The sequence below is a fragment of the Melanotaenia boesemani genome, chromosome 17 (assembly GCF_017639745.1).
Source record: "Melanotaenia boesemani isolate fMelBoe1 chromosome 17, fMelBoe1.pri, whole genome shotgun sequence".
NCBI classification, from domain to species: domain Eukaryota; kingdom Metazoa; phylum Chordata; class Actinopteri; order Atheriniformes; family Melanotaeniidae; genus Melanotaenia; species Melanotaenia boesemani.
The window spans coordinates 22292839-22312572 of NC_055698.1; the positions used below are offsets into that span (position 1 = coordinate 22292839).

Here is a 19734-nt window from a genome sequence, read left to right on the forward strand (position 1 = left end):
GTGGAACAACTACCAGTGTATAATTAAATCTTAAGATGAATGATGCAATTTTATTTTATTTGATGATCGATCATCCGCTGATAATGCTACGGTCTCTAAACAAGGAGCTGTGAAGCGTGATACAGTGTTGTTTATGATTTATTAAAATAAATACAGACTGCTGTGGGCCATAAGCAACGCCAATAAAACCAAACGCAAACAAAAAAAACTGCTGCAAGCTGCTAACAATCACCTCTCCGTCACACAAATTCAGCCTGATTGGAACATCACATCACGATCCAAGTAAAAAACAAAATGGTCCAACATCAAAGTTAATCTAAAAAGAAGGAATGTTGCGCAACAGCAGGATGTTGCAGCCTCAGGAGGAGGTTCAGAGATGATGGAGCTTCCATCATCAAAGAAACTTTCTGACTTACTGCCAACATATTTAAGAAAAAGTGGAGGCTGAGCACAACATCACAGACATGCCATCCACAGCTATGGACCACGAGGTGGACACAGACGAGGCGAAAGGTGCCCAGATCTAAGACATCTCGGACCTCAGCTGCTGAGGGACACTCGTCTGACCGCCTACTGACCAACACGGAGCTGTAATCCCAGAGAGATGTTTGGAATTTGATGAGGGAGTTAAGATGAAACAACTACGGACTTATACATACACTGTGCTGTCTTCTCAGTGAGAATAAGAGTATTTTATGTCATGTGTGTAAATGTGTGTGCACTACGCAGCCAGCCCTCATTGATGTGTGGTAATATCTTTAATTAACATAAACGGAGAGAACTTGTCAGTTTACTTTACATTTAGGTTGTGGAATTTAAGGCATATTATATGTGGTAGTGACGTTAAATGTGGTTTAGTTTTGTTGATCAGGTGTAAATCATTAGTGCTGAAAAGCATGAATTTTTTCTTCATGTCCATTTTGACCTCAAAGTTTACAGTAACATATTTTAGTATAAAGAAAGTTTCACTGCTTTGAAGTCTCATTTTTCAAACGGCAAGAGTTTACGCGGGGAACGCACATTCTCACGACAAGTCAGAAATTTGCGTGGTGGTGTGCACAGATCCACACAAAGATGTTTTGTAGATGTAGAGTGTTCATACTGATGTTATTCTCCAGATAAAGACCTTTTCCAGTGATGTATTTGGTTTAGTGAAAGCCACACTTTTTTTTCTCATTTTATTCACAGAGACCTTCAGAGGCTTAGTTTCACAAGCACTTGCAAGACCTAGTATAATATACTAAGCTTTTTGCTTTTTTCTTTACAGTTTTTGGAAGTATTTTCCAAAATGAGTCACATTTGGAGTTATAATGTTATTCACAATGTAGAAATTCGATGATATTTTCAGGAAATCTCAGAATGGAATAAGGAACAAGTAATTAGATTTTGGGGTTGATCCAGATCGCCGCCTTTAAAGGATTCTTTACTATGGAGAAAAAAAATGATCATTTTACCATTAGAGCTTTTAACTCAAAAATAAGGCCAACAATCATTGGCAAAAAAAAAAAAAAAAAAAAAAAAGGAAATGCTTAGCAGAGGTCTGTGCTCTTTGAGTGCTTCTAGCTAAAAGGAAAAAAAAGCTGTGCATTCTTTTTTGTAAGAAATCATAGAAACCATTTGTGAGAGCAGCCTAAATAATGACCCCACGAAGCTAAAGACACAATGTAAAAAATATGAAGAAAAACATTTGTCTCAATTTTAGTATTTATTAATTTAATTAATTTAATTTTTGATGAAAGTTTATTCTTTCAGACAATAAACATGAACAATATTTGCCATCATGACCTCTAGCTATGGTCAATGCAAATATTTATTTGTACCTCCTGCCTCAAGATTTGGTGTCTGGTTAGTCATCCTGACTCTGTTGTTATGGACTTGTGTAACTACCCTATATTGCTACTTTTTGATAACCACAAAATTTCAAAAGGCTTCTTTAAATTGGCTTGGCAGTGGGAAGGAAACACAGCTGTTTTGACAATATGGCCAAGCTGACTTTACCAGTGGGGTCAGACTTCTTTCCTTTCAAAATAAGGCTTTATAGAGCTGACAGAATGGCTTTTTAGTCCATTCAGAAAGAACACTGCTGTCCTTTGAAGCCCATTATTTTCACCTGCTTGCTCTGTAATGGCTTGTTACTGCAAAGCACATGTTGATCGCAGTATGTTGCTTGATGAGCTCACGATGTGCATTGGTCTTTAATATCTTTACAGCCAATAGACATTACACGTCTATTGTTTTACAGAAAGCTGGCTGTATTTCTTCGTTAAGTGGCTAATGCGTCAAAAAAAAAAAAACTATCTTAGATGATCGCAACATAGACACTAAAAAGTTTAGAAAATGCCACATATTTCAGTTTGTACTATCCAAATATGCGTTACGTCTGAAAGGGCTTTTTTTTGTCTTGTTCACAGAGAATGGGAAGATACATTTAACTTTGGCTATATGGAATTAAAGGACTCAGCTAGAATACATTATTTATGGTGAGAATCTCACTTTTGAAAGCATAAAATCAAGCATTTTTTCAAGGCAGGGCATGGGGTCCATGGCTTTTTGGTAGTGGTATGGAGGGGGTTCCTCAAGGAAAATAGGTTGGGAACCACTGCTCTATAGGACAATCTTTCATTTTTATCAGTATTTATGGTGCCCTACCTTGATTCAAACTGTGTTTTTGGACTTAATTAATCTTTTTTGCATAGGTTTGCGTTACAGTCCAAGGAGAATCACAGAGAGGTTTTTCACTGACTGTGTGTAAGATCTGATAATTAATAAGCTAGTGTTATGATGAAATATGATTTCCTTAATCATCTGATTGACTTTTTTGGACCACTTTATGAATTAAATATACTTTAGTACTTTGAACTGCATCCAGCTGTGTGTTCAATTAATGAATTTGTAGTCTGTATGTGTCTCAGGTCACTATATTATTAATAAAGGGCTGCTATAATCTTGGGATTTGCAGCGGCTGATCGTTTTCAGAGGCTTTTTCCAAATAAGCCCAGGTTACAGAACACTGTAAACAGCGCCTCATTTATGAAGCAAAACCAATTATTTAATAGTTATCATATTACATTTTACAAATTCATAGTAATTCTTAAAAAAGTGTTGTTTCTTTTCTCTGTGTTGAATTTTTTTATGTAGAAGCTGAAGCAGAAGAACCAGCAGCTGAAGCAGATCATGGACCAACTTCGCAACCTCATCTGGGAGATCAACTCCATGCTGGCTGTCAGGAGCTGAGCCACACACACATCGCCATACAACACACACATGTACACATTCAAAACAGATTAAAGACAGGAAGATGAGGAGTATGTTAACTGGATGTGTGACAGCGTCCCACAGACTGGCTGAGGCTGCACTTTACACAAGTAATGGGAACTTTGGCAATATCACCCTGCTTGTAGAAGAAGACACAAAATGAAAGGACAAATGAAGACAAAAGGGCTGAACACCACAAAGAGGTAAGGAGAAGATGTTGCTGGTTCCAGCTTGGGCAATGGCAGAAACCATTCTGTCTACCTCGGCATTCAAAATTTTAATCAGCATTATGACTCCTAACTAATCTAAAGAGTTTTCATGTTTTATCTGCTTGTAGGTACCAGTTGAATAGAGGATTTATGCCTGTAGAAACTTGCCTATGTATTCTATTTAATCCTCAAACTCTGCACATTTGTTAGGTGCCTATTTCTTTAGTATTAAAAACATCTGAAGACACAAATTTAAAAAGTTATATGGTCCCTAAGAAACAAGACATACACTGTGGCAAAATATTATTCCTTGCTTTGTTTTCTGCCTTTTTAAATGTGATGTAGATTCATTCATGCTCTGCTCTGCTCTGATTGGACTTGACTTGCAATTAAAATTCCTTGTTAAGAATTCTGCTGAACTATGAATCTGTCTGGGAGATAAAAAAACAAAAAACAAAACATGAAACATGCACAACATCAGCATGTTCACCCCTGTTATTTACCAGAGACATATAAGATAATTTGAATTTGATTTTGTCTTCCTTGCCTTTCAGATAAAGTCTCAGTTCTGTTTCAATTTAACATCCAAAAAACTTGTCATGCAAAAGTTTTTGCAAATTTCATGCTTACAGTACTGAAAGTTTGCGGTCTTTCAAAAAGTTCTGTTATCTCGCAAATATTGTCTAAATGACCCAAGTTACAATGTGTATTTATTTCACATTCAACTGCTTCAAAAATGCCAATCCATCCTCTCCACACCCAAATTCTGGACCCCACCCTGCAGTGTCATTTTGGAGAATAAAGTTCAGTCCCAGACTATAGATATGGGCTCACTGCTGACTGCAGAATCTCACCTCAGTATGTCTCTGCACTGAGATGCCACCCCACACAATCACACTGCCTCCACCAAAAGCTAGTGATGCCAATATCTTCTCCACACTTTGACCTTACAATCATGCGGCTATGGCCACAATTTGGACTCATCCCGGTACATGACATTCCTCTACATGTCCATGTTCCAGTTCACATGTTGCTGATACCAGCACCATTTGGGAATGGTACTAGGGTCACTAAAAATAATGTTTCAGTTTGGTTTTGCAGACACACACCTGTTAGTGGAAACAGGGCTAAAGAAATGAATACAAATTTCCTTACGCTTTGTGCTGGGTTTAGCCATTTCTTTTTTTAACGTATGAAAGTGGTGTTACATCCCATGATGGTAGGAGAAGCTAAAGCGAAAGGCAGGTTTTTAGTGATGCTTTAACTAGTCTAATTATCTCAGAAAATAGTCCTGTTGGAAGCTATGGTCAGGATACAGAGTAATGTCATCCCTGCATATTGTTGTATACAGGTTCATCCCATGGGAGTTAGTGGTAGTTACTGGACCGGTTCTGAATACATAGTAGCTCCCAAAAGCTCTGAAGGATAAACATGCTACTACTGGCAAAAGATAAGGATTTAATCAGCTTATTTAAACTGTTGTGCCAGAGAAAGAAAAAAAACAAACTAGTTTTTGTGTACAGCAGCATAAAAGTGCGTGTTTTAGGGGCCAAATAGCTACAAGGCAGGCATTATGCAGATGTATTTTATAGTGATATTTTCATTATAGCTAGAAAAATGGAAGTTGTGCAATTTAAACGAGATGCAAAGAAGCCAAACAATAATAATTTCTTAGTACTTCTGTTGACTTAAAATGGCATTTCAACATTTTGCTCACCGGGAAGACAAGATTTTTCAATACACATTTAAGATCAAGGTATGTTGTACATTTCTTTGTGCAGCTTTAGTCACACAAATCTGGATCACAAAAACCTATTCTACTGGAGCTATTTTTCATTTTAAACAAATATGGCTTGTTTCTTTTGAGTGGTTTCAAAATTAATCAAATATACAGAAAGCTGCATCAGGAGTCAGTAAAAGAAAAAAGAAGAAGAAAAAAGAGTTTAAAAACTGCACTTTCCCCTGCTGCTGGGAAGTTGCAACATGCAAAGAGCCCAGGCTGTTTCATTTGAATCTCGAACAAGCTTCATCAAAAGAATTCTTAATCTAAAAAGCTTACACTCATTTATAAACATATCTCCTTCGTGTGTGCATGTCTCTGCTTGAAAGCCTTCTGCTGGCAGCTTTTCACAGGTTAGTACATGTCAACAGCTCATAAATATTAGAAAAGAAAGGAGTCATCATGCCTTTATTTTAAAAGTTAATAAGATGCCTTTTCCAAGGCTGAAACGTGTTACACAGTATCTTTTTCCAGTTTTCCTTCATACAGGTTCTGTCCTGATGAGAGGAAACTCAGTTCAGCTTCATGGGGGTTTTAGTCTTTTTGTGTTTTCTTTCCCACTTTTTTTAAAAAAAAGCCCCATTTATAGATCAGAAAAGGAAAAAAAGGAGCGAATTCGCAGTGGGCCTCCTTCAACACAAATATGAAATGTGAGCCTAAATCTGAGCACATGTGCATGCTGTCGACTCAGAAATATGCATGAGAATATCAGTGTCTGATATGAGAGTGTTTAATAATTCAGAATGAAGCTGGGGTCATATCTTAGATTTGTTGTGAGGCTGTTGTCCTCAGGGAGACACAGAAGGACAGATGCAGCATTGGAGCTGTGAGAAGGCTTTCAACAGAGTAAAAAAAAAAAAGAAATCAATGTTCTGGGTAGTGACTAATAAACCCCATCCTCAGTGGTCGAATACAGGGGTGGTTATTATATCCCAGAGGGCAATGCAGCATTGAGGGACTATTATTACTGTACAAATGGAGTGTAGTCTCATTCAGCTGAGCCAGAGGTCAGGGCCTGACTACTTGTCCATGCATATGCTGTCACAAGTGATGAAATGAATAAAAATGTGCAGGGCTGTGCTGTGATGTCCGCAATGTGCACTTGTCAGCTTACAGAAGAGTCTTAGCTGATTCAACATTACAAGAAAAAAATAATCAGACACTATAAAATACTTTAATGTCCTTTTTATGTTCCTTTAAAGTTTTTTTTCATTCTTCACAGGTTATTTTATGGCTGCTACGGCTGTGTAGAGAGATTATAGTAGATGCATATCTGTTTTTGGTATTTCTGTAGATAGGCCTCATCACATGACTATCAGGTCGGACCTCTGAAAAAGTTATTATGACTCTGTTGCTGTAATATACTTGTGACTGCTTTACTTCATGAGACTTTAATGCCACTGGACAGGACATTTTTAAAGGAGGTATAACGGTCTACTGTGGTTTTGCAGATCTGCCCTTTGATTTTGATGAATGTTTAGGTTGTTTTAGTTAACCGAATGTAAGCCATAATTTTCTTTCCTCATGCTCTGCTTGGCAGACTAAAATCTTAGACAAAAGTTAAAAACAGAATCTACTCTTGTGAGTGAATATTTGATGCTGTGAGCAGACAATCTGTCATCGCAGGCTGGTGATTTTTTTTTATGTTAAAATGACATGCTGTTTGTAATACTATAAGAAATTTTTGAAGAGAACCTTAAACTTCTACTTTAAGCATATCACTATTCAGTAAACATTTAAGTAAATGATGGCATTGGTTATAATATTGCACTGGATTTTTGCTTTATAATAAAGTGCCTCCAATATCGCAAAGTTTCAGAAGTCTACATAGTAAATTTCTGTGTTTATGTAGGTGTGCAGTATTTTTGGAGATTGGTTGGCAGGAATGCCTTATAATGTTGGCTTTATTTGAAAATGAGAATTACTCTCTATAGAATGAAGAAATTTCTTTATAAACTAGGCCTCAAATGAAGCTTTTGATATTTTTAGGATGGAGTGATATTGTCTCTGTCGGATGTGAATGGTTAATGCTCACTATGCAAGTCTCACAAACATCATAGTAAATAGATTCTAATCTACGCTTTACCCTTGAAAGATAAAGAAAACATCACAAACCAAAGTTCATTAATATGAGTTACTAGTAACATTCTTACTAGTAACACTATGATTGTAGTTTTTGATTAAACAATCAGTATAATTATTGCATAAAGATGAGTGCATTTCAGTTTTTAGTAATATTTAGAAAACATTTATTTATTTAGAAACAGGTGAAAGAGATCTAACTTCAGTTGCTTGACCAGAGAAACACTAATGCATGTGCTCTATAGACATAAGGACAGTAGAAGAAATGCTTTTCAGCCTCTTTTTTCTTCTTTTTAAGTATAAGAATCAATTTATTCAATGCATCATCCCTACACAGTTATGTTTGATACCATAATGAAGGTAGATAGAGTTGCTGTTAATGACTAGTTTTTTTTTTTTTTCCATTACCCCTTTCAGAAGAACAAATCTGCTAAAAAGAAAAAAAAGGCACAAAAACACAATTATAATCAAATATGAGTTTTATTTAATTTTTTTTTTATAAATCATTCTTACAAAATTGGCATTTATCTATTTCATTTGTGGCCTCTATAAAAGTCTTTTCCTAATTACAAGGTAGGAGGGAGGAGAAGGCATCAGGACAGCTGGGCTTAACCGAGTCCTTACAGATCAACAGTTATTACCACCGACCGGCTGTGCAACACAACGGGTTGCAGATAAATAATCAGAAATGGGAAGTGGGTCATGCGTTGTTGCTATAGCAACAGTGTCCAAACATGAAAATGTGGCATCATAACAGGATGGAAGCTGTGACTCATCCAGTGTATGAAGTTAGGGATGTTCGGTCCTTGTACCAAGTGCTGCTGCCTCTGGTCTACTGGAAACCAGTATATGATGGACAGCACTCGGTGTCAAGAACTCACTTGTTTTTAAAAGGCACAAATCAAGAACAGACTAGTTTCCAGCGCACATGCTGCTGCCACTATAAACACCAACTGCCTGGCACATTTTGGGTAAACTTTCTTCCAACTGTATTGAAGTTCAACATAATGACTTGCATAATGTTCCCCTGATGAAATGATAAAGGCGTTTCGCCAGATGCAGAGGTTTTCCCAGGAGCCTGACTTCCATGCATCGCACTCAGGCTGAGATTTTTACTTAAAATAACCACACTGATTGAAAGATGGGACTCTTTCTGTTGCTAAGCTGTGAAAGAGGCAATTTAAGCACGACTGTGTCACAGCCTCGGTCCCATTATTGTAATGAACGAGGGGAGGATGTTGCAGCACTAACTGAAATGTTTCCATCTGGTACAGGAGACCCAGCTGCTTATTATTTTCCATGTGTCAGTTGGTGTAGTCTTTATTGGGACTTTATAATTTGACTCCTGTGGAGAGCCAAGATGGTGTTGCCCAATCCAATTCCAGATCACTGGTGTATTCAATCTTTTCAGAAGTTAAAACTACTGTGATGATGCTGAAAATGTTAGATCGCTCTCTGGGAGTTATTAGAAAGAAAAAAAAAAAGTACTGCAGCGTGATGGATGTTTTCCTGGGAAAACCGATGCAGAGTGAGACATAATATGAGCGGTATATTGGCATCTGCGTGGACTGATGTGCACAGCGTGTAGAAAATAAACTGAACAAATACCACACACTCCCCTCAGCGATGCAGGATCAGTCTTAATATTCTCATGTCATCTCACATTGTACATTTTTTTCCTTTTTTTTATGGAAAATAAATATCTATGTACAGTGCAGGGATTTTAAATTGTTGGTGTATTTTGTGCGAATTATCTGCAAAGCTGGAGGGGTGGTGGTGGGGGGGTAGGGTTTTTCATATAATGATGAACAACAGTAATTCAAACATTCTGACATAAAAGGCTTGATATGGATTCAAACAATATGGTCCTTTTGAAGTTAAAATCAGGACCAGATGCAGACAAAATTAGGAATATGTTGTTCCCGGAATCGGCATTCTCATGACGGTCGAATGCTTTTTCATGCGACTCCACATCAAACGGATGATAAATTTCTCCTGGCCAGCAAATCATACTCCAACCTTTCATAGAAACATGAAAATAAACAATGAAATGAGGCGAGTAAACATGTTAGTCCTGCTGGGTTTGATACGCTGAGACAGAGAAGCTTTACTTGCCACCTTGACTAAGTGAAGGCTTTATGATACATTTTACATCATTTCAAGAAAAACAACAAAAACCTTGAACGTAAAGATGAATGTGCAACATTGATATAGACGAAATGATGAAGACAGTGAACAGTTATGGCTGAGACATTATGCTGAATGCCTGCCTGATAGAAAGGCCACTAAAAGCATTTTGCTTTTATTCAAGTGTCTGCAGACTAAATGTGATTTCTGATCTATTTGATTCTACCAATAAAAAATGGAGACAGCATCTAAGTATATTTTGATCTGCTTGTCTAAAACCATTAAGATTATTTAAAGTGAAAGCTGTCTATCAGTCATAGATGCAACAGAGATGTGAGCGGATGTTGTAACAGCAAGGAAGGGCAGGGTGTGGTCAAGGATGGGGCAAATCTATCCTCCCGAGGCTAGCATTAACCAGCAGGTCATGTTTCTGGGTCACTGTTTTCACAACACAGTGGCCCATAATGTGCAGCGTTTCATCAACAGCTTGTCTCCTGGGAATAAAACTGCTCTCTAAATGAAATAGGTTTACTTAATTGAGGCCTGAACGCGTCTCTGTCTGACAAATGGAGGAGAAAACCTTTTGTCAGTTTAATGGCTCTGAGGACCTCTGATATGTCAAGGGAAATGGGAAGAAAAGAAGAAAAAACAGCACAAGAGCACAATGGACTAATGAGAATATTTCAACACAACAAGCATCTAGGCATCTCAAACTGATGTCGGCAACGTGACGTGCAAGAAACGATTTTAAAGGCAGCCCCTGTTGTCAGAATGGCACTGACGCGCTCAGCGTTAAAAATCTCGCTATAAACACTCTTCTAAAATGATGCTGGTCACTAAAGACCAGTGATGGTCTGAAATTTGAATCCATTTCTCCCTGCAAGGACAGCGCTCTGAGGCTGTACAGAAAGGGGGGGAGCGAGAAAAAGGGTTTGGGTTAGAATGCAACGTTATGCTCCATTTCACCCAGAAATGTTCATTTCACTCATTCCAACGGAGGGAAAATGTACTTCGCTCAAGCTTATGGTTGGATGAGCCAACTTTTCAAGGCTCTGTACACACAAACGCGTGCATGCACACACACAAACACAGCCTAGCGAAAGTACAGCAAGCTTAAAGGGGAAAATAAAAGATGATGAAAGTAAGTGGGGGAAAAAGATGAGAAAAGTACAACCGCTGTGGCGAGGGTGAGAGGAAAATGGGACATGAGATGTTTTTCTAACTTATTTCAGTGATAACAGGGAAGCAGATTGTTAGAAAAGCCATATCAACAAAATGGAATGAGCCAAGGATGGGGCAGGCTGGATGTTTGTAGACTTCAGGCTTAAGAATGTGTGTCAATAGCTGAAACCATCAGGAAATAATAGCCGCTTTAATCTAAAAAAGAAAGGAAAAGAGAACTGTAGTAACAGCTTTGGACACTGCTGTTTACCTTTTTGAACTCTGAAAACAAAAATAATCTCAAGCTATAAAGCAGGAGTTTTGTAGTGAGTCCAGTATTATGTCCTGATGCAGACGAGGGGGGGGTTGCTAGGGACGACCAGTAGGATTTGTGGTAGGTTGGGTTGCGACTCTGCGATCACAAACACCTTCCCTCTTCTACCATGCTGCACATATGCAGAAAGAGCCAGAGAGTTTAAGTCATCCTTGTTAATGGTGTACAAAAAATATTCTATCCAATAGTTGTTGTTGTCAGTAGTGTGTGCTGTGTGTTTGCACATTTGTGAAACATACAGTACTGTTTGGCCTGTCCATCAGTTTGTCCGTGTTTGCATTGTTTTTTTTTTCTTTTCTTTCATATTCATATGCCATCTGCTGGTTTTCTTATCATCCCCTCCTGCATCAAGTCCTGGCAGCAGCGGCGCTGTGGTCATTGGCAATGTGCTGAGTGGAAGACAGAGCAGCGTCTCTCCCTGTCAATCCTGCTGTAGTCCGACTACTCCTCCTGCTCTCCACAGAGTCTCTCTCGCGTGCCTCCCCCTGCGTGGGGTCAACCCCAAGGGGGCGGCGGTCCTGTCAGAGCCTCTCGATGTCCCTGTATTTCTTCCGGAGGATGGAGACCTGGTCCTTGAAGAGGACGGGGTCCAGTCTCATCTGGGAATGGACGAGCGGCATGGTGCCAAACCAGCTGGCAAACTTATTCATGCAGGTCTGCCGCTGGGCGAAGTGGTCCGGGTCGGCCCAGCGAGAAGCTCTAGAAGACTAATAAAAAAAAAAAAAAAAAATTAAGACCAAAGAACAGATCAAAGCCCAATTCCAACACCTGCCAATAGCCTTGCATTCATTTGTGCAAAAGGTAAGATGACCCATTTTCTTTTAGGGATCAAGGATTAGTGGCTTTCTAGCTTCAGCTGAGATGCTTTGGGTCACTTTAATGGCCAGGTGGTCACAACTCCTGAATCCCTAAAAGAAAAAGAGCACCTTACCTGCACAAAACAGAAGGTAGATTTACTGGAGGAACTAGAAAGAACATGCATCATTTAGAAAAAGAATGCAGGTTTAATGTGTCTTCACCTTTTAGGAGGATCACACACTTGCAGAAATGGTTGTTTTTACTCTGTTATTGTGGGCAAACTGATAGGGATGAGCTTATCAGAAATATAGACTTGGAAAACATATGAGTTCCAAATGGTGTGCTAGTACTAGCTAGCACCATTAAAACAAAGACGATACTGTTAGTTTTAAAGCTCAGAAGGTTTTCACTTCACACATATCTACCATTTATTACCATGTGATAAAAATATTATAATGCGGTTTTCTGCTTCTGGGTGTCTATTAGGGGGCAGAAGACAAGTATCAGATTGTTTTCAACAGGATTTTGAGCAAAGTTTATACCATAAATTGAAACAAAATGTCTCAGAAACTGTATGTAACAAATATGTCAGGCTCTTATGGTTTAAAGTAATGAACTCATGTATAAATTATCCAAAAATAATGAATAAACAGGTACAAACAAAGATGAATTACTTAGACCCTCTTTCAAATGAGCTAGAATAATCAGTAACATTATCATAAACGATGGGGTACCACTGCTTTATATTATTGAGAAAGCCAAATTAGAGAAAGTTAAAATCCATCTTTCTGCATCCTTTGATTCAATCGTCCTCAATTTGTGCCACAGTGACCAGAGAAAAACATCCCTACAGCGACAGCTGATGTTAATGTTTCTCAATAAATCAGCTGCATCATATTCTATATTTGTGAGGTTGGACGGTTCCAGAACTAACATGACCTTTGTGAGCTTTTGTCTCTGTGCTGTTTGTGACTTGTCCTGTTTACAAACAGGCCCAAGCAAAGTTAGAAAGCAGAATTTGTTCCGACTGTAAAGCCGTAGCATTCACATGATGGGAAGAAAACACTCACAAGTGAGTCAGAGTTCATGAAAGGGAGGATAAGCCCAAAGATTATAATAATGAACCTCCTATTTCAACACCATTTCCTATAAGGAGGTTTTATTTGATGAAAACCAGTTTTCTGGACTGACTGTTGCACTTATTGAAAGAACAGTTAATCTACCAAGTCATCGAAATAAAAAATGTTAGAAAGGTTTAATTACATCCGGATGTGGTGAATGCACCAGCCCTCTTACCTGCCCCATCATGGTTTCTTTGTACTGTTTCTTCTGTGTGACCTTAATGGGTGGCAGCTTGGTGACAGCAGAGACCAGGAAGTTCATCAGGATGTCCTCACAGTTGGCCAGCTGGTCCACCATGTTCTTTAGGCTCGTGGGTAAGTAGTTGGTGTACAGGTAGTGATAGTACCTAGAAAGTCAGGAGAAAAAGGTCTTAAAGAGCTGTCTGTTTTATGTGACAGCAGTCTAATGTTTAGCTTTGTCACCCCAGCTCACTGTCAGACTTTAAGATACTTTAACTGCACCTCAGTTAATATATGTACACACAAACATTTGTACCGACAGCAGAGGGGTATGTAACTACTAAGATATGTACATTTAAATCATCCAAAGACATAAAAAGCTGAACTGAGCAGACTTGGAAAGGATTTGCAGGTGAGCTTTGTATAGAAACATATTAACATCCATACATCCCGGCTTTTTATATTAACATTACACCTAAACTGAGTGTACAACTTATTTAAACATATCACTTATTCCAGAAAGAGTTAAATTCCAGGTATCCCTGCTGATGACTTCAAGTTCTTGAATGGATTGAATAGCTTAGTGAAAGTGATTAAGCGTTGGGCTGTGATGATTGGCTGACTTCTGTTTAATGGACTGCTCTCATCACAGCAGAGTGAAGCCATATTAAAGCTGACGGGGCTTTAGTTTAACTTAATGTAGGAACTACAGACGGCTGTGTAGCAGACAAATTGACATTTTTTTGATAAAACGTACTCTGTGTCAAAACACTGGTTTCCTGAGGCTGTGCTTCAGTGAACATCACATCTACTTTATGATCTACAGATCACTGCATCAAAGTGCTCTATCAAAAGGAAGACAAGTGAACACTGGAGAGTAGAGCGGGGCAAAAACTGTGATCCCTGTAGAACAGCAGAGCAGAGGTAAGGAGCGTGAAAGCAAACCACTGAGCAGAGCTGCCCCACATGGGGTTTATGAGTTTTGGGGACCAGAGGGGGAGGAAGGCTGCATAAGGTGTGGGTATGAAGGTCTACCTGTGGAAGATGGCAGCACCGGTGAGGACCATCGAGTAATCATTGGTCCATTTGGATGTGTAACCCCAGCGCTCCTTGTTGCTGTCCCAGAAGTGGCTTCGGGCTGGGTAACCCACAATTCGCTCAGGAAAACTCTGCCATACGGTGAATGCAAAGTCCACCTGGATGAACACAAACACAGGTTATACACACAGATCAGTTACATGGATAGCTTAGTAGCTTTACATCTTCCACATACTATGCCTATAATAAAGAATGTGAAGCAACTATCAACATATGTGGATTTCATGAGTTAAAACACATGTCAATGTTGTGTGTGTGTTTTTTTTTTAACATGCAGTGGACAGATTATTTATTTTTTTGATTTTATAAGGATTACAAGTGGACCTAAATATGATATTATAAGTTAATCCTACAGTGTAAGGGTACAATCCAGGTTTGCAATGGCATCTAAACAGACACAACTTCACAATATTTATAAGAGGGTATTTATTCATTAAGAGTCTAAAATGGTTGTTTATGCTTTTCTGTGTCTCTCATAAAGGTCAAGCTAAACAAGAGCTGCTTTCTAAACTAAGTTGCTCCTTTTAATGTTGTACAACTGAGAAGTAAATAATTATTACAATGAAAGCCAATGTTTTTACTAACAGATTATAAACCCTCAGAAACAGTGCTGAGAAATTGAATTGCACTTTTCTGTGTGTGTAACCAAAGCTGAAAAACTATTAGATATATGTGTGCAGTGTAGTGTATACTATGTGTGAAAAAACACAGGGGAGGGGTGGATAAAAAGAGACTACAAGGAACACAAAGATATAAAGTGCACACTTAAATACACTTTAGTGAAAATGCAACAGAGGTAGAACCTCAAACATGAGGCGGTCCGTCCAAACAGTCGACTTCTGAGGCGACGATCAAAGCGCTTAATCAAATAATTAAACAAAAACATCAAAAAAGGCCTCGACGGCTCCTCAGACTGCTCCCTTTGCTTTACAACACATAAACACACTGTGCTGTATTCAGAGAATGCTTTTTAAAAAATCCACTCTGCAGCACTGGACATGTATCATGGATGTGTATCAGCTATTTCTGAGTAAATTGGTACAAACAGTCCACAAAATAGAAAAAGGAAATATCTGTTATTGACAGTAGGGAAGACCTTAATACAACTATCTAGTTTTCAATTGGGCAAAGACAGCGCAAGTCAAAATTTAAGAAGTTTGTGGAGCAATTGAATAACTGAGGAGAGCATAATTGTTTAGGGATAATTCTCCTCACTATTCCCTTTTAAAACTAAGAGATGAGGTCAGACAGGAATCTCATTGGACTTTGATTTATTCAGTGACATTGTGATCTGTAGTGAGAACAGGAAACAGATGGAGAAAAAATCTGAAGATGTGGAGGTATGTCCTGGAAAAGAGAGGGAAGAATATCATATGTGGCAAAACAGACTAGTGGAAGAGTGAGTTTACAGGGAGTAGTGATAAAGAAGGTGGAGGATTTTAAGTAGTTATGGTTCACAGTCCAGAGTGGAGAAGAGTTGGATGGATGTGTACAAGCAGATTGGAATGGGTGGAGAAAAGTGTGATGTGTGGTGTGATTAAAAAAGTTTCAACAACAGTGAAAGGAAAGGTGTACCAGACGGTGGTAAGACCAGCAATATTATGTGGTTTGGAGATGGTATCTTGGAGGAAAAGACAGGAAGCAAAACGGGAGACGGCAGAGATTAAAATGTTCTCGTTGGACATGAAAAGGATGGATAGGATCAGGAATGAGAGGGACAGCATGTTTAGATGTTTTGAAGACAAAAGTCAAAGAGGCCAGACTAAGATGGTTTGGGTATGTACAGAGGAGGGATAGTGAATGTTGGTAGAAGGATGCTGAGGTTAGAACTCCTGGGTCAGAGGTGTAGACGAAGATGAAGAGATTTGTGGGTGTGGTGAAAGAAGACATGAAGTTAGTTGGTTTAAGGAGGATGTAGAGGATAGGGGTGGATGAAGGTAGATGCCTCACTGTGGTGACCCCTAAAGGAACAGCTGGTAATGAAAATGAGAAAAGATCATTCCCTTATAAGGATGAATATCTCCAAAGTAAAATTAAACAAAAGTAAAATAAAATTAATAAAAAAGGACCCCCCTCAAAAAAGAGATATTGGTGGAAATTATTGTAACTTTAGGCTTTTATTTTCCTCCAAACTTGCACTATTTATCTTTGTGCTCAACTCGCTTTTTTGGAGTGGATTTAGTTTTCAGGGATGGATTCCCTCCTTCTGCCTTTCCATCTTGAACCACACAGATTCATCCTATGCCGTTCAAAGCAGCATCTGGCTTCCTATGGTGCTGCACCAGAACATGTCCGTGGGAAAAGCAGGAATAGTCCCGACAGCATGTGGAACAAATACGCCCCCATAAGAGTACGGCACTCAGACACAACAAGAGCCAACATGAGATAGACAACAGAAAAGAAACCAAGAGAAAGAAATACAGGCAGAAAGGCAGATAGGAAGAGAAAATGAACGTTAGTCCAGCTTCATGGCAATAACTTAAACACTCAGGGGACAAAAACAAAGATTCAATCCTAAAAGAATTCAGAGAAAATGTAATAAAAAAAACAAAAAACAGAATTCGGAGCATGAGAGGAGAGTTTGCCACTGTTTTTTTTTTTTTATCTCAAGAGGGCCAGATAAAAGTTTATCATCTACTTAAATTACCTCTGTGGTGGACAACACTGTGTCTTCATCAAGGCTGAGGACAGCATCGGTCACTATGGTCTCGTAGGGCAGGAAGCGGCTGCTCATGACCTGCAGGGAAACCACAGAGTTAAAACCACATCAATTGGATTCTTCAAGCAGCATAAATAAATGATTATTTGGTTGGATGGCAGACATTTCAGATTCAGGAAATCAGATCGGAACGTCAGGGGAAATATCTGAAAAATGCTCAAGTACTGAAATCTGATATAGACATTCTTCTTTTATTATCAAACATCTTTTTCTTCTTTTTTTCTTTTGCAAAGTAACAGTGTGGATGTGTTGATTCAGACAGATGACATTTTCCATTGAACTTCCATTTTGAATAATGTTTCCATGGAAACATTTAATGACAATCTTTTTCCAATTATGTGCTACTGCGCTCAAAATAGAGCATTTTATTTAAACTATGAAGTGATTTTTTCACTCGTGTTGACCAAGCTGGCAAATTTTCCACTAATTTTGTGCCACTTATTTGGGTCAAGTAGGAGTCACAGACAAAACAAGAGGGTCAGTTTAGTTAGTTCCTACTGGGAGATATTGGTACTTTGTGAGGAAAAGCAGGCATGTTCCCCTCAGGGTCTCCTCCCAGGTGGAAAAAAACCCCCTCCAGAATAATTCTCAAATAAAACACCCAAGCTAACATATATCAGGATCTGAGTTCGAGTTTTAAAAAAATATCTTTGGCCATTTGGGACGCAAACGTAAACTATAAACACTGACATCAACTTTCTGTTAATGTGACGTCAATGTATAGCAAACAGTAATCAAAATAAACATCCTTCCACATGAGTCTGTTGGCAGGTTGGGCTCAAAATCGCATCAACCAATCATGTTTAAGCAAGTTTTGGCTGCATGTAAAGTAAAACACATAAAAGGAACAAAAACGGCTGATTGCTCTGGCTGGAATCTAATTTTGAAATTGTTAGTAATTCTCTGATTATGATTTTTTATTTTATTTTCTTTTTAAATGCATTCACACAATGACAGGCGCATAGAACAGGAAGTCTTGGTCCAGTTGTCTGGTTGGATCAGGAATCCAGAAACAGAACTCTGCAGAGCTGTGTACTCCACATTGTAGCGTAAGCTGTAGCTTCCATGCAACAACATGTGCACCTTCACAGTAATGCAACTACACACCACAAAGATGCAGACTGCATTATCTATAATTGGAGTACTTGGAGTGCCATATGTTAGACACATACAGCTTTGCTCAAATATAACACCCCCATGGAGCAAAAATGTAAAATATAACAGACTATAATTGAGTCATGTTTCTTCATAATGCCAGTGCAATAACCAGTGTTCTGCTAGCCTCAATCAGCTTTAGTGTCGTACACATCACCTTTTAATATCTGCTGTGTTGGGGGAATTTCTTAAAAGGTGACTGCTTTCAACATTTATCAGTTCCTGATGTCCTCCTAGAACAAATAATGTTTGTTTTAAATCGTTAGAAGCAGCAGCACAAAAACTTTGCAGAAAAACTGCAGACTGATGCAGTCACACAAACAGGTACATTAGCTACAATGGCTTAGCTCACTCATGTAGACTTAGCTGTGGGGTCTGCTTCAGTGTGATGGGGCATCATAAACCGAGCTTAAGTCAGCAGACGTCTGTTGCATGACTGACAGCAATCTTCTGAGCTGCTAACACTCTGCTTACGCCGCATCTACCCGCTAACATTGTTGTTTGAAGATACGTGGATAGCACAAGATTGGTGTTTGAGGTTTTATTTTTCCTTCTTTTCTAACTGAAATGGGCAAAATGATCCTGTTGGAGAAGTGAGATCAAATCAGAACACTTAATACTAAGCAGAAATACGCAACAAAACTCAGGAAGAAATGCAAAGCTGGGTGAAAACTCAAAGCATCCTTTTTGCAGATATAATTTGTTGATTTAAAATATAGATTAAAGTTGCTTTAAATCATAATTTATGAAGCTCGATAAGAAGATGGACTTGAATCCCTCTCCGCTTTGCTTCAGCTCATCCTCCAGAGCCCTTCCTAATAGTTTCAACTGTCACATTAGTACTGACAAGTAACCACGGCAACTGTACAAAGGGCAGAGATTAACATCGCTAAGACTTTTCTGGCTCTGACTGGTTGTTTTCATCTAGGCATGGTGGAGTCTGACAAATCACACCAGGTGTGCTTTGAAGACTCAGAAGAACCTGTTTTCTTCCCCCACATATTGCCTCATGTTTTACCATCATGATATCAAGACAGTTTCAGCAAATATGACAAAAAAGTGCTCTTTATTCAAGCTGCCAAGTTCTGCTTGAAACACAAGTCCAGCCTTGCAGACATCCAGCTCTTTCAGTCACTACCTTCTCAGAAGAGTATATCCACTGGCGAATAGAGATTCACCTCCAGACCAAAATTCTAAAAATAAATCTCCTTTTGCTTCCAATATCTGTTGTATGCATTTTTAATGATTACTCACAAATTCATAGGATTCAGGAGAGGCAACAACAAACAGCAGCGCATGAAGAGAAAAAGAGAAAAGCCAATATCCCACGATTTTCTGCAGGAGTGCCCTGTCGTTTTCAACAGTGATAGAGCACTGATACAAGTTTCCATTACTGCTGCAGTCTTGTCTCTCTCTTAAAAAAAAAAAAAAATCAATAAAAACCCATATTCAGACCAGACATAGTGTGAGTCATGTGTTACACATGTGGCACCAATACGCTTCTCTTCTCTGCTGTCGAAAATATGTATATTTGATGGCGGATGAAGCCAAACTGTATAATACACAGCAGTTCTTGAATATTTATATGAAGCAGAAAGAGAGTAATGGTGGCTGAGGTCTGGTGGGTGGATGGAAAGATCAACAATCTTGAGGATATTTAGATGGGAAGTCTTTGGTCTGTTGCTGTGATGAAAGGAGCTCGGATAAGAAAACAG

General features: G+C 38.7%; 2 protein-coding genes across 2 annotated transcripts in view; one reads left to right on the forward strand and one right to left on the reverse strand.

The window, feature by feature from the left end:
- Window positions 1-3873, forward strand: part of med30 (mediator complex subunit 30) — a 39838-nt gene extending 35965 nt beyond the window's left edge. Inside the window, exon 5 of the mRNA XM_042012367.1 lies at window positions 3139-3873. Coding sequence (XP_041868301.1) covers window positions 3139-3234 — 96 coding nt within the window. The 3' untranslated portion in view covers window positions 3235-3873. The remainder of the gene's footprint in view (window positions 1-3138) is intronic.
- A 3914-nt stretch (window positions 3874-7787) lies between these two features.
- ext1b (exostosin glycosyltransferase 1b) overlaps window positions 7788-19734 on the reverse strand; it is a 126771-nt gene continuing 114824 nt past the window's right edge. Inside the window, exons 8-11 of the mRNA XM_042011281.1 lie at window positions 16793-16882; window positions 14083-14243; window positions 13043-13214; window positions 7788-11655 (exon numbers count right to left, since the gene is read on the reverse strand). Of these exons, the coding sequence (XP_041867215.1) occupies window positions 11470-11655; window positions 13043-13214; window positions 14083-14243; window positions 16793-16882 (609 nt within the window). The 3' untranslated portion in view covers window positions 7788-11469. The remainder of the gene's footprint in view (window positions 11656-13042; window positions 13215-14082; window positions 14244-16792; window positions 16883-19734) is intronic.